Below are 15812 nucleotides of genomic sequence, written 5' to 3' on the forward strand. Positions count from 1 at the left end.
GTGTGTGTGTGTGTGTGTGTGTGTGTATATATATATTAGTTTAATAATAACTATATATTTATTTAAATGATGTCTTATTTTTTTATATGGTTGTTATGAAAAAGTCTTAATGCATTCCACTGTTTGGTGTGTAATAATATGTGAGGTCTTTTTTGTTGCATATATGCTACTGCTTCCTCTGGAGCCCATTGATTTTTCTAACAAGAATTATTTTTATAACGTTCAATTTAATTCAATTCGAAAAATATATGAAATTCTATAAAAAAAATCCATATGTTTATAATTATCTTACCATCATTAAGTAGCATCCAACTAATGTTGCACTGCGTGTTCTTCCTGCTTTACAATGAACATAAACAGTTTTAGGATAAGTTTTATCAGCATTAGTAGAATTATTTAATTCAGTCGGAACATCATGAAATTTGTTAATAAAATTTACTCCAAGTTGTAATTTGTTTTGTGAAGGTGATTGAAAAATATCTGTTACAGATAGTTGTAAAAATTCCACATTATTATTTTTCCATTCCTAAAAAATATATGCAATCAAATGTTTCGATATTGTCAGTGTTGTTTAATATATTAACTTAAAAATTTTTATTTAAATACATAGTAATAGTTCCTATATATATATACCTTCTCAGTATTAGAAAACAACTGTAATTCATAATCTTCATTCATTGAAATAACACCTCGGACATTTTCTTCGTTTATTAACTAAAATTTTAAAGATCTTATTTTTCCGCAATTAAATTATATTTTCATTGCAATTTTATAAATTCGAATTATATAGCATGTATAATGTAATATACCTGTCTGGTCATACTTCGAAATGGTAGAGCACCTAATATAACAGTGTCATCAATTCTATCGTACCAATTTCTTGACGAAATTTTTTCCATTAATACATTATAGAAAAGCGTTGGATAAAATGTCAACCTCGCAAACATTGCCACTATAATTTAAATTCGTTAGTAAGGTAGTCACTACATATATATAAATCAAACATTACCTTTCGTGTTAAATACAATAAACGTATATAATATAATTTTTGTTCATTACAATTTTAAGTATTTTTTAAATAATCTTATTAAATCTTATCAAAGACTTTATAACCGGTTGTGATATTGTAAATAGTTCGCAAAGTGAAAGTAACAGAATTTATAGTATGAGAAGGGAGTGAATGTTAATATAACGGTTTACGTTAGTTACGTAGTAAGATTCATACATTTTTTTTTAAAGCAATCACTTTTAATAAACAACAACATATAGTACAAATAATCATTAGAAGAAACCTTAAATTATTTAAATGAATGGACTGAAAATTGTTGTTTAGAACAAATTAAAGTAATCGAATGTACGTTATACTTTGTATAATCAAAAATAATCTGTTTTGAAGTGATTTCATAAAAATTTTGAAAATTAATAAAGATATAAATTTATAATTAAATAAATAAATACGTATATCTACTTATAATTTCGAAATGTTGCTACTGAATCTAAAACATTCAATCTCAAATATTGAAATATATTTTATAATATAAATATACATGTACATAACTATACTTTTTTTTCAAAATCCTGTTGATTTTATAGAAGACTGATTAAAATATTATCAATGCACACATTCTGTTTATATATGACATAATGTATATAATATAGCTTTTTTTATATTTTCTTTAATAGTGATCAAGATTATATAGTATTTTCCACTATTCTTCAATATTATTATATCGTTTTTTATTTATTAAAGAAACATTTAAATAATGGAATTATTTTATTTATTGTAGTTCTTGATATTAATTTATCATAAATAATATTACTTTGTTTAATAGCCTTTTATCACTTTATTTTTGTAATTAATATAATTATTAATAAGATTACATTTTTTATATATATATTTAATTTAACTGCTAATCAAATACATGCATATTTACATACATATGTAGATACATTTATAATGTCCCATATTTGAATAAAGAGGAATAATTATATGATAATAATAGCAATTCTGATCATTATTATATATATAGAATTATGGAAATTTATTTTTAAATATCAAAATTATTAAGATTTATTGTGCACAAGCAGAAACCTTATGATACACTGTTTTGATATATATATATATACATAGTTGGAAATATTTTTAAATTTCTAACAAAAAACGTAATTCATTTTGACAGTAATAAATCTTCATCTAAACAATAATAGCCTAATTCTCCTTTTCTGAATAAAGAAAGAAAATGTTCTGCTGCAAACCTTAAATCTGGCTTTATAATTATTTTACCATCATAATTCTTTATTCTTAACGTCTTTTTCAATTTTGCTGCAATATATACAAGAATGTACGATATATTATCATGTGGTTCTGTTAATTCTAATTTTTTAACATATTCAAATCGTTTCTGTTTATTTAGCCAAAATAATAAAAAGTCTGCCAATATTTCTGGACCTATTAAATGATCTTGCATACAACCAACTAATGCTAATTTTAAGCCTGTATAGATATTATCTATGTTGGGAGTTAAAATTCCTGGTGTATCTAAAACATAGATATCTGGTTTTTCTGATACTTTCACTCGTGTTGATACAGATCGTGTAATGCCAGCAATACCACCAACTTGCACAGCACTACTTTTATGAAGAATATTATTTCTTAAACGATTGATAAGTGATGATTTTCCTACATTTGGAACGCCAATGATCATTATTTGAAATGAAGACTCTTGTGCTCTGTTATGGCGATTTGATTCCTTAATTAATTTTTGTGCTAAAGGTAATAATTCTTTAACACCTTCACATTTTACATTTCTAAAACTAGTAAATAATATGTTAGATAATCCCTTTTGATTTAAATTTTCTATTATAGAGTTCTTAAATTTCATATCAGTTAAATCCATTTTGTTTAATACAAAAATATGAGGTTTTAATCCAGTCAATGTGTTGCTGTAATCTGCATAATGTCCAGAAACTGGAATTCTTGCATCATGAACTTCAATGATACAATCTACGTTTTTTAACTGTTTTTGCATGTTTTTTAAGCCTTTGCCCATATGTCCAGGGAACCATCTTAATATATCTTTTGTTGCTATGTTGAAAATATCACGAAATTTGGGTGTTACATTACCTGGACTCATCATTTTGAAGCTTCTTAACCTATACAATTCTTCCTAAGAAATTTCCTGAAACAATAGTTGTGTTGTATAATATTTTAAATATACATATTTATTAATTAGTAAGTACATAATGTCGCAATTTAATTATACAGTAATGTGTACGCATTAAATTAAAAATAATTATATAAAAGATTATGGTAACCTTATACTGAATTCTGTTCATTTTATGTACGTATAATACTCTATATTGCAGATAGTATGTATTTAAAATAGTGATTATATAAGCAGTTCAAAATGTTCAAGTATGTAAAAAGTTGAATATAAGAAAATGTGATTATATTCTGTAATTCACTTAAAAATTAATATTGTACTTACATAATACTGTATATACAACGTACATATGTAAATATTTCAAAAGAGTTTAATTATTTGACATTTTATTAAACGAATGTTTAGATATATTTGTATAATATTATATACTGTACATTTGTATATCAAATATATATATTATATTATAATTGAATATATTACATATATGTAACTATAAGAGAAAATTTTCTCTACGATTACATTTAAGTTTACATATATACATATATATTACTATATATAAGTTAATTGAATTGATTATATTTAGATCCGAAAGGTTACAAAAACAATATTTTAGAAATGTTTCCTTCACCGTAATATATGTTATCAATTTTCAATGTAAAGAACATTGTATTCTTTTATAAAATATTATTATTATTAGTGCTATAAAATATCATGTTGTTTTAGGCGATATAATCTTTGGAATGATTCAATTTAAAGTCATTATATATATTATATGTATATGAATTTTATTTAACAAAAGTCAGATAATAGGTTTAAATTTCTTAAAAAGGTTTACAAACAAAACGTGATTACTGCGGCTACGACTATTGGCTGCCAACTAGTGACATTCGAGTTTCACTAGTTGACAATCAATAGTTGTAGTCGTAGTAATCACGTTTTATTTACGTTTATTGTCACATCTCATTGGGCAGGCTATAGATATGATTGTAAATATAAATATAATCAGATATAATATAGATATATTTTGTAAAAGTACTCGAGAAAGCACTAGGTTATTCATAAAGTTGGTAGCATCAAGAGCCATTCAGAATTTATGACTATGATTTTAATTTACTTTATTCAGCGTATTGTACATAGAAATATTTTAAAATAAATAATTTAATAATGAGAAAGGAATTGTTTATTTTTCTTACATAGATGATAATGTTTAATTATTATTCATATATATTTATACAAGTGTTTATTATTATCTTTGTTATCACATATACTATCTAAGAATTATCATCCAATTGAAATGAATTTACGATTGATACATATATTGGAAGAATGCATGTAAAACCTTTATTAGCTTAAAATTAATAAATCTTACAAACAAATTTCGCTGACATTTATTTAATTCATTTTATATCCAGTATTCTAAAATACAACTTCGTTAAATGCTTTATTTTATAACTAAATAATCAAATGTGAAACTTATAACTATAAATCGAAATTTAATTTATTGTTGATAACTCAGATTTATAAGTTGCTATTAATAGTTAATTTAAACAGATCAATATGCCGAGAGTAACTATCTATTGTTGTACCACACTTTGGACTACCTTTATGATGATACGAACTTGACATAAAAACTTGCCATAAAGGTTTGTTCACGATTGCGCACAGGGTAGGTTCGCGGTCATGCAAGAATCCACATGAGCCTGTTGCCAGTTATTGATCCTGACACGATTAAACAACACTGCATTGCTGTTAACTACGAAAACAATTCTGGTCACGCAGCATTTGTAAAAACGCGCCGACAAACGGTTACGGTAACGTGTGCGCCTATATTTACACAAAGTACTACGATCTCGAAATGTGCTGAAGTGCCTCTCCGACGTTATCGTTATTCTGTCAAAATGTAGAAAAGGTCCCGTAAGACTCGAAATATCGATGAGTGTTACTTTCCATTCATCCGCAAAGATGTCATCGTTAGTTTTTCACGAAAAAAGGAACTTTTAAATAGAACATATTGAAAATTTTCATCATAAGAAATTTCGAATTTTCTTGTTAATTCCATTTTCTCAAAACTACGTATTTTGACTTGGAACTTTAGGAAGACTTGAATTTGTGTTGCTGCTGCACATGTGATCCTTTAGGTGTTATCTTCGGTTCGTAATGAAGAAGTTTACAATTAAAGGCGTGCTCGACGGGTTCCGATCATCGGTACCGCAACCCGTCAAACCTGATCAGGAAATCGTCGAAAATTTGCGGCCAGAACATTTTCAAGTAAAGAAGGTCAGTAACGATATACTATAACTATTAACTTATAAGTTACACATCTATTTCAAATTACATGTACTAGCGTTAAAATAGATTGAAATATGCTATGTTATTTTGAATGTATAGTATTATCTTTTTCTAAAAGCTGTTTTCGGTTTATAAGTGGAATGACCCAATTTAGAAGCATTTATTGCATACTACGTTTTTTATCGTTTGACTTTTTATTTGACAATTATAGCCATTTTTCAAAATATGAAATTAATATGTTAGTATAATATCACTAATGTTATCACAGTGGATATATGTTGTACAGTACATACTATGATATCACCGCTATTAGTAATATAATTGTAGAATCAAAATATCGTAAAAATAATCCTGAATTAAAAACAACCATACATATTATATTAAGTGTTCCTGAAGTTACTAATATTATTATTATCTTTATTGTAATATATTACTTTTAAGCAAATATACAGCTACAAATTTAAATAGATGCAAAATAGCTGAATATATTTGTTACTAAGTTCTGTTTATCATCATATTCTTTAATGCATGTAATTTCGATGAATAGCATTGAATACAGGTTATAAAGGAATAAATTCTAGTGTATACGTATGTATATACGTATGGACATATATATATATATGAAACGCTAATAAGTACAAAAGTATTTCTGGTTTAGAAATAACGTGAATCTTTTTGTAAATTATGATATAATATGAATTATGATAAGGCTCTATCAATTAGAATTTTATAATAAAGAAATGAGGAAAGGAAAATAATGTAGACGTGTATAAGATACATTCTTTGTACTATCTTACAAGTACCAAAATTTTTTCAAAATAAAAAATTTCGGTACGTTTATAATTACGATTATCAGTTAGTAGGAATTAAGAAATTGATTATTATGAATTCTGTTACGGATAAAATTATTACAAATAATTCAAAAGAATAATGTGATCTTTAATCTTTTCGGAATATTTATAACTGCATTTTTATTCAACAGATACATTTGGTATTTTAATCGATTATAATACCTTAACATTCTAAGTAAGAGAGGATTACACCATGCAAAAAAAGTGACGATATGCACTTGCACGATACATATCTAGCGATAGTTTATCCTAAGTACATGTAATACATTATCAGAGTAACATTGGTGGGTTGCATATCAATGTGACATAGTTAAATATGAATATTGATTTCAAAATTGTTAATAGTGCGAATAAATATAATTTTTTAAAGAAAAGTGATAGATGACTTAAGAGAAATTGTCAAACGGATATAATGATGCTTTTTGACTTTATTATATTAGCATTATATTATAGCATTTATATCAACTGGCATCTTAATCGGGAGAGAGGGAGAGGGAGAAGGAAAGAGAGAGATAGAGAGAGAGAGTGAGAGAGGGTGGGGAGAGGGAGAGATTGAATATTGTAGATTTATAATAATTTTATTCAGTAGCATTGATGCTTATGTTTCCAAGATTTCTTGAAGATCATTTGTTAGTATTGTGAAAGGATTTTACAATTTTTTATTTTTCAAATCGAGTTAAGAAATGGTATTAGATAATAAAAATAATAAATAAGATGTCCTTTTTTGAGTATGAAATTCAAGTTATTAAGATATAGATAAATATAATTATTCAATAAAAAAAGTTGTGTTGTCCAGTACTCGTGGAAAGTGAAATTAATTATCATCGTATAAACCATTTGTTACGTATTATAGTTTCCATAGGATTATTATTAAAAGGATGAAATTTTTAACATTTTTTTGTTTACAATAAATTCATATATAAAAAGTAATCAATCGTGAAACATTGGATTAATGTATTCAAGCTTGTTTTTATACGAGATGACAGAAACGCCCAACTGATTATGTAGATAGAGGTAGAATTACGCTTACATATACTATATAAATTTCCTTATACGATATGATTAATTTTGCTACAGTCTTCGAATTATATATTTTAATTTTGCTTTCATTTCAACAAACAAAGATATGTACTCTTATAATGATTTAAGAAAAACAGGAGCATAAAATAAGAATTAAAAATTGCGCGCGTTAATAATGATTTTTTTATACCCTTTTCAAGAACATTTTAACCAATAGAGAAATATCCAAAGAATATAGATAGATTAAGAATAAATGTATAATTGTTATTTTCAAACTTACATTTTCATAGTTCCTAGTTGATTCCTTTTATGATGAAAAGAACAATCTAATATCTTTTATTGTTTATTGTTCTTTTAATGTTTAAAAAATTTCATTTTCACGTATGGAAAAGAATAGAGAAAGAATATCTAAAAGATAGGAAACATATCTAAGTAAATATGTGAATTATTGTCTGCAGTAAAGTATGGAAGAATATTTAAAACGTTAACATGCTTAGTGATTAATATATTCCTTTTCAGTGTAAGAAACAATTACGTTTTTCGCAAATTTCTACAGCTTTTTTGTTATTATTTCTTGTATTGAATAAAATTCTACAAAGTGGGAAGCATGGCCAAACCATAAATGCTTCCTGTCATCGTTGTGCTTTATGGCTTTCGTTCAGCAAAGGAAATCAATATACGATTTGTCGTTAAATCAAAATAAATGCAATCTGCTTGTGTTTTGCTACATATTTCATAATTTTCTGGTATTTTCATCGGTGCCTGAGTTTTAATACGAATCCGCAAATCGTTTTCTTTATTTCACGCTTCAAGAAGTAAAGTGATGTTTAAACTAGTGCAACAAATGTTGCAAAATGCACATACACGTATAAAGAAGGTTACTTTTAATGGAAGCATGTGCAGGTCGAGATTCAATGCACTGCGTCGATAACAGTATCGAAACGAATTCCTTTACGTCATGCATATCGGTTTATCTGCCTTTAAAAACAATCGTGTCACCTACATAAACTGTTCATTGGTAAGATGAAAATTCAGTAAGAGGCGTTGAACATAATAGAATATTACATATATAATTATGTATCGATACAATACGATATAACATCAATATATGTAATATGATGGGGGATCAGGAATGTCTTTTGCGCAACAATAAAATAATGTCTAATAAAATAAAGTAATGATACAAAATGGAAAAATACAAGAATACTTGTTGCGTGATGCCGTCTTCTCTCTTTTTTACCAATTCTCTTTGTACATAATTCTTCAATCTTTCCTTTAGTTCTTTCTTTTTGTTTATTGTATTTAATTTCAATTCCTCCAATTCTTCGTGAAACTGTCGTAGCTTCCTTACGTCGATCTCTTCGATTTTTGTTTCTTTCTTCGATTTTCTCGTGTTCTTGATTTTGATTAACGTTCCCTTGGTATATCTCCCGTTACAATCATTTTCGTAAGCCTCTTTGAATCTTCCCTTACTTGTATTTCTTCGCTTATTCTCAATATTTCTTACTACAATGTTTCAAATTGTTCAATACTACAAGTTACCAGTCTCTTAATCATTTTTTATTGTCACTACGTAAGATGGATAATCGAAATACTTTCACATTTCATTTCCTAATCCTAATATCTCTTTTATCCCGGTCAAATCTCTAAATTAATATTTTGCAACAATACATTACATACATATCTACCTACGTATTGGTCGTATATGTAATTATATATATTTAAAAATACATTTATAAATCATAATGGCTCTTTGTTTAGTTATTGAATCTGCGGTGATATGATAAATAGAAATTATTGAATAAATCCATTGATTTTCAACAGTTAAGGAGGTTTTCTTTTGTCACAAAAGTATATAAAATATCCAATGCACTATTCTGTAGGCTCAATTGCTTCGTTCTTAAACTTTCCAATATTGCCTACGAAAGTGCGTATGTATTTTTAAAAGCTTGGAAAGCAAGAAAATGAATTTAGAAGTTCATACATACATTAGTTCTACATATGTACTATATGTTACGTGTCGGAATTGCTATTAGTAATTGAAAGTGTAATGTTAAGATATTTTTTATTAAAATAAAGATTTACAGCCGTATGACTTCTGTAAATAAATATAGAATTATGGATCGATGAGAAAATATATTTCAGAAATTTTAACGACATGTTATAATGATTTTAACATAGTTTCAGAAAAAGATCTTTCTTTAAAACGTCCTTTAAATTGTTTCAAATAGTTACATATATATACGATCATTATGATTTTCGTATATGTCGGTGAACAGACTGTATTTTTTAAATTGTATAATAAGCTTCTATAACATTTGTGCTATAACATAGATAGTAGATCTATCGTAACTTTATTCTCACAGTGCACATAATAATACTTTACATTACGATGTTAATTTAGTAAAATATTATTTTATTAATACAATTAATGAGAAAAATAGAACATTATGTTATTAAATTAACATCCTTATATTTCACGGTAGATAGAAATGTACATTTTAGATAATTATAGATAATGAGATATTTCAAAATTATGTTAGGCAATTGGTTTTTTTTTACGAAAATTTGGATATAGAGAAATTTTTAAATTTGCTACAATGTCAGATCTTATTCATGAATAAACAAAGTAGAAATTTGGGGACGGAACGTTTATTTATCTTCTGTCCTTGAGTTACTATATTTTTATAGGTACAATAGTAATGTTTAATAACAAATTAAGATTCCACTGCTAAATCTACTAAATTATATACAATGTTACATAATTACCTGGATTTTTGCAAAATTGAAAAACTTTAGATATGAGGAGACTATGTGTTAGATTAACGGAATTATAATTATATCAAAATTTATTATTTGATTCAATTATTAGATTTAAAAGAAATTACTTTTCCTATGGTTTATTAAAAATTACTTAATTTAATTCAATGTAGTGGTATTATAACACGACGACTAAAAGCTTTTATTTAGGTCTACACTAATCATTTTAAATGTGCACTTCCTTGTAGATAAGCAACTCCACGTTACTGCAGTACAAAACTGGTAATAATTTCAAAACAAAGTCAAGTAGAATATAAGTGTATGTGAATTTTAGGTTTTTTAATGGTTTCGATGTTGCACTTTACTGCTAAAAGTGGTTCATACGTTATGTTGACCAGTCTTATACATTAAATTGTATATCTTTGGTCCTCGTCTTTGTTTCTCTTATGAGAATCGTGTCCTTACTATACTCTTTTAGCTGTCTCAGATATAAACTACACAGTTGATGAATATTATTAGATTTAAATGTGTTTAAAAATATAACTATTGTTCTATTTACGTGATTCACATGATAATATCTATTATTGAAAATGAATGCTTTATTATTTACACCAGCATTAACAATGTATAAACAATGTTATTTCTGAAATATTTATGATATATAATCCATATTTATACGCAGTATCTATTATGAAATTTTGTAAAAGATTTTTTATCACTTACTTCGCTATTTACTTACTATACTTTTGAACTGATAATATTTTTTCTGACACGAGTTACAATGAGTGAAAAAGTAAAAGCAATTTTGTATTCGAATTACATAACAATTGCACAGAATAGCGAGCAGTCACGTAGTGATAGTCTAAATATTCGCGTCTTACGAGCATTGTGACATCTAAATAGATGAGTAAGCAATAGCCGTCGAGAAATGCCAATTACGTGATACAGCTTGTTTCTCTGCATTGTACGATATGATAGAATCATCTTATATGGATTAATCTAGTTAGAGAAGCTTTTAGATGAGAAATTTTATTACATTCATCGGTTAATATCTTTGCAATCTAGTCTGGATAATAACAATACTTGTATAAAAAAATTAATTTGCTCTTGTTAATTAAACAAAATATCTTAAGTGATTTATAATTAAACATAAAATATAAACGTAATCGTTACACGAGTCGTGTCATAGATAACAAATCTGAAGGAAATGTGCATATAATAGTTCATTAGAAGAAATTTCATATATTGATATATTATCTCGTATTTCATATATGATATTAAATATGAATAAATAACTTATAATCGATTCATTGTCAAAAATATGAAGAAATTCATCTTTTGGTCTAATTCAGACCTTCTGATTTTATCAAGGGCTGTAATATTTATGACGTTACTTGCTTTTTTTATTATAATTTTTTCTTATACTGTGCTATAACGGCATCTGCAGTTAATAATAACATATGAATTTAGTCCATTATTGTATTTTTCCAAGATTTTCTGGTGAAGCTTTTCTGAAATTCTCTTCAATTTTTCTACCTTTCCTCTTAAGCCAACTTAGAATTCCTGAACCACATAATCGTAATTAATCGGTCGATATCAAACATACGATACTTAACATAAAAGTAAACTGCTTTTTTTTACTTATATAATTATATAGAATGAGTTTTACTTTTTACGATTGCACATTCCTTTTTTTTTTTAGTTTGAAAACAAGCAAAAACCAAAAATTAATTTCAGAGATATTACAGTCGCAGAACGCGATAGAACTAATTATAGTCACTTATAATTAGTAGAATTAATGAGCATTATAAGATTATAAGAGTTTTAGAATATGCTTGAAATGGCTGCGGACGCCGTTTAACAAAAAACGAAATATTTGGAGTAGCGACACCTTTTGGAAGCCATATTTTGTTAAATTTGATTGGTAATGAATGACTCGATACGTTCCTTTGTGGAAAAACACCAACCATCGTCAAACGTATTCTTTGTCCATGAAACGTCCATGACAAATTGAAATATTTCGGCGCAATTCACAAGTATTACATGTATTACATATTATAAAATACATTTCTTATAAAACAGAGAAGTATTTCTTTGCTATATCTTAAAATACATACACTATGATAAAATATGTGACATGAAACACAAGAACATGTTCCGAATAGACTTTGAAATACACAGTCCCTATGGAATACGAATTACAGCTACGTTATTGCATAACATAACATGTGTGTGTGCGTACGTGCGTATGCGTGTGTGTGCGCGCGCGTGTGTGTGTAAGAGAGAGGGAGAGAGAGAACACTTTTTTTCTTATCTCAATTTCTAATAAATCATGGAAATTCTATGCAGATTAGGTTTTTATTCATTGGTGCTATTCTAGGAAGAGGAAGGTGGAACAGAAAAATTGGAAAAATAATTCTTGGCCATTTATGAATAAAATTTATCTTAATTTCTATGTATATCATGACTATCATAATTCATGTTGATATAAGAATAGCGTGTCGTTAAGAGATTAATGAGATTGGTATTAATGCTGTGCACCTTACTGAGAAAATATCTCATACAAGTCTTCACAGTAGTGTATAAATTATCACAAAAGTCTATAACATTTTGAATTTTGAAATTGTTGTACACATAAAGATATCCCCAATAAAATGCAACTTTATGCGATGGTGAAATGCAAAATTATGGTGTGTTTCAAAGTAACATAAGACCCTAGAAAATAGAATTTTTAATTAATTTCTATGCATTTCTGTATGAGTGTCCTACAAAAGTATTAAAATATCGAAAATTAAACAGTTTATGAAATACTTACAGCTTGCTATTTAAATATGTAATTTAAATGTCTTATAATTTAACCAAAGAAAATTTATAATTTATGTCTTATAATTTAATCAGTATTATTCTATCAGTACTTAAAAGATATATTTTCTTAGTAGTGTATTGCTTTTTTTAACTTTTTCCTACCGTTTTTTTTATTTTTAATCTGGCAATAGCTAAATCACATATAAAGCTATTCTCAATTACGTGACTCACTTTACTTAGCATATCAAAGTGCTTAAAAAGTAATATTACATTTAAAAACAAACCAATAAAAGTATGATGAATGTGTAACATATTATGTGTAACACGTTTCGTGTTTGAAGTTCTGTTATTTTTATATAGAATTATCACACTTCATTGTTATGTATCAAATATCTACCGGAAATTTTAATGAGTGCAGTATATATACTTTTGTCGATAAAAATATCAACAAGTTTCTTACACAAGAATACATATAGATCCTTAAATCAATGGTTCATTCATTAGAAGTACTTTTATGATCCAGGAGTATATAAAATGTAAGGCATACAATTTGCTGCACGAATTGAATGTCTACCTGCTTTATAACTCTCAAATGTTCAGTTAATGACCTCTCACTACAGAAAATATTCTTAGTAAGATCGTTAATATAACATAAACAATATAAGATAATAAGAAAAAACAATCGACAGATGAAACTATTGTATTAGCGTAATACGATAATCTGCTTTCTCGTTCTTCTTTAAAATAGTAGTATATGATATTACATTATGTAAATAATTGTTGCGAGATCAGTATGTCTCAACATAATAAGGACTATGGAAAAATTATTTAGGCCTTAAAGCAGGTGACCGGGTGGTTTATACTATTTGTAGTATATCTGTGAAATATTGTGCGTTCAATTCCTGCTATGGTCCTCAATTTTCCTACTTCAAATATGATAGAAACACATAAAAAATGAGCATAGTTTTCAGAATAATAAATCCTATTACATCTAAATTTAAGTTACCTACATCAAATATAAATTATTGTGCCATATTGTATACATATGAAGTGATAACCAATTTCAAATCTTGTATTATGGGTTTTACTACATTTAATAATTAATCATCTAATAATTAAATATACAACTGAATTAATCGTTAACAATAAGTTTATATGTTAGCTAGTTCAATATTAATTCAATATTACATATACTGATATATAATACCAATAAAATTTTATTTTTATTTTTTCTGAACTTTTGAACTTTCTATTATTTTGCAGGTGTGATTTTCAAGGAAACATAGTTTCGAAGCTTATCTTTTTTCTTTTGGGTTGATAACGCCTTGATAATTCTATAGAAAGCCAATTTATATGGGTACATTGGATACTAAGGTTCGATGTCTATGTGCTCGCAAGATTGTAATACGAACTGTCGGAAATTGACCAGAGACCACCTCCGGAAAGTTAAAATCGGATATAAAGGAAGGCGGGTGTTCATAAGTTTCGTATTGCTGTATTTTAACCTACTTCTCCATTCCGTTGAAATGGAACGAGGGCAGTTTTCATGACCAGTGGAAAGGCAGTAGTGCTGCATCAGAATCGATTTTAACGTATATCTGTCTTTTAGGACGTCAGATTAATCCTAACTCTACTTTGTCCCAAATTTGTTTCTTATCTGTATAACGGATAGTCCTTTTATTTCATTTTTTAAAGGAATCACAAAGTAACATTCATAAACTCTTATATATTGTTTGAGTTTTGTATTAAGGCAATAGTAGGTACTTTAACAATTGTATAGAAAGCATTGAAAATGTATTAAAAATAAAGTTGAAATTATACGAAGTTATACATTTCTACATACAGTTGTAGATAATATCATATTTCTGCTGTGAAAATATCTATTATTTATATCGGTATGTTTGCAATGTTTCATGCCATTTATACAAAATATTTTAATAAAAATAACTGAATTATTCAACTTTATTTTACGGCTTTATATGTACGTATATTTAATATAACAAATTTGAACTGAAAGCATAGAATGCTTAAAAAGATATACGATTTAAGTGAATAAATTTCAAGATTCTTATATATATTACATATTACTGCGTTGAGTTTATTTCGCTTTATCCAATTTGTTAGATAATAAACATAAGATAAGATTTAAGCTGAAATTTTACTATATTATACAAAATTTACTAGACCGTAACTAAATCAGCATCAATTACATTTTTCTATTCAAAGACTTTCATAATTAGAATCTGTACTCCTTTCGGACAGTCAAAATCTTCTTTATAATGAACCTATATCTTCTAAACAATTTTTGATAATATTCAGACGTAGCAACAAATTAAGCTACTGATAACACGGAAGGCAAGCATTTAATTTGAAACATCTTATCCTGTGGCCATCCAAACATTCTGCGAAGTCTTTATCTTAATTTTCTGTACAATAGAGCATCGTGCACCCTAATTACAGCCAGGCTATCCGAAATTCAAAGACTTGTTCCCATTTTTAGTGCTCATCGCGAATGCAGACTTGTACACTGAGTTGTTTTATCTTCGCTATTTTTGTGGGGGGTTCCTTTAGAACTAGACCAACCAATCATTACTCTTCACTCTCTACCCTGGGAATTTACTATATCAAAATATGTTCTTGCTGCGCCTATCTGAAAAATATAAATAGAAATCGAAATTACAAACTTAGTAATTCACTATTCAAATAGTTTTTATCAAATACGAATTCTTTGCTTCGACTATCTGATGTCAATTCGGTGATATTAAGTTCGTGATTATCTTTAATGCGATTAACTCACGATTATTTTTACGCGTTTATAACCGCATATCATTTAAAAAATCAATTGCTTTTCATTATTTTGAACATCGACATATTTGGAACATCGTCGCGTCGTAACGGACAATGGTTGGGTTATATTGGTACC

At 27.0% G+C, this 15812-nt stretch overlaps 2 protein-coding genes across 10 annotated transcripts in view; one reads left to right on the plus strand and one right to left on the minus strand.

The window, feature by feature from the left end:
- Window positions 1-25: 25 nt before the first annotated feature.
- LOC132905674 (phosphatidylglycerophosphatase and protein-tyrosine phosphatase 1) overlaps window positions 26-15812 on the minus strand; it is a 137771-nt gene continuing 121984 nt past the window's right edge. The window contains exons 1-5 of one of the 3 annotated variants that reach the window (XM_060957225.1): window positions 3125-3179; window positions 810-952; window positions 634-714; window positions 293-526; window positions 26-197 (exon numbers count right to left, since the gene is read on the minus strand). In XM_060957225.1, the coding sequence (XP_060813208.1) occupies window positions 75-197; window positions 293-526; window positions 634-714; window positions 810-952; window positions 3125-3137 (594 nt within the window). In that variant the 5' untranslated portion in view covers window positions 3138-3179 and the 3' untranslated portion in view covers window positions 26-74. Of the gene's footprint in view, window positions 198-292; window positions 527-633; window positions 715-809; window positions 953-1060; window positions 3180-15812 lie in introns of those variants that run through there. The other 2 variants (XM_060957224.1, XM_060957223.1) reach the window with 2 other exon arrangements.
- The window catches only part of LOC132905658 (syntaxin-binding protein 5), a 77840-nt gene continuing 66847 nt past the window's right edge, over window positions 4820-15812 (plus strand). For 3 of the 7 annotated variants that reach the window (XM_060957174.1, XM_060957176.1, XM_060957175.1), the window contains exon 1: window positions 4820-5441. In XM_060957174.1, the coding sequence (XP_060813157.1) occupies window positions 5322-5441 (120 nt within the window). In that variant the 5' untranslated portion in view covers window positions 4820-5321. The remainder of the gene's footprint in view (window positions 5442-15812) is intronic. The other 4 variants (XM_060957179.1, XM_060957177.1, XM_060957178.1 and 1 more) reach the window with 2 other exon arrangements.

This window comes from Bombus pascuorum, chromosome 3 (genome assembly GCF_905332965.1).
Source record: "Bombus pascuorum chromosome 3, iyBomPasc1.1, whole genome shotgun sequence".
NCBI classification, from domain to species: Eukaryota; Metazoa; Arthropoda; class Insecta; order Hymenoptera; family Apidae; genus Bombus; species Bombus pascuorum.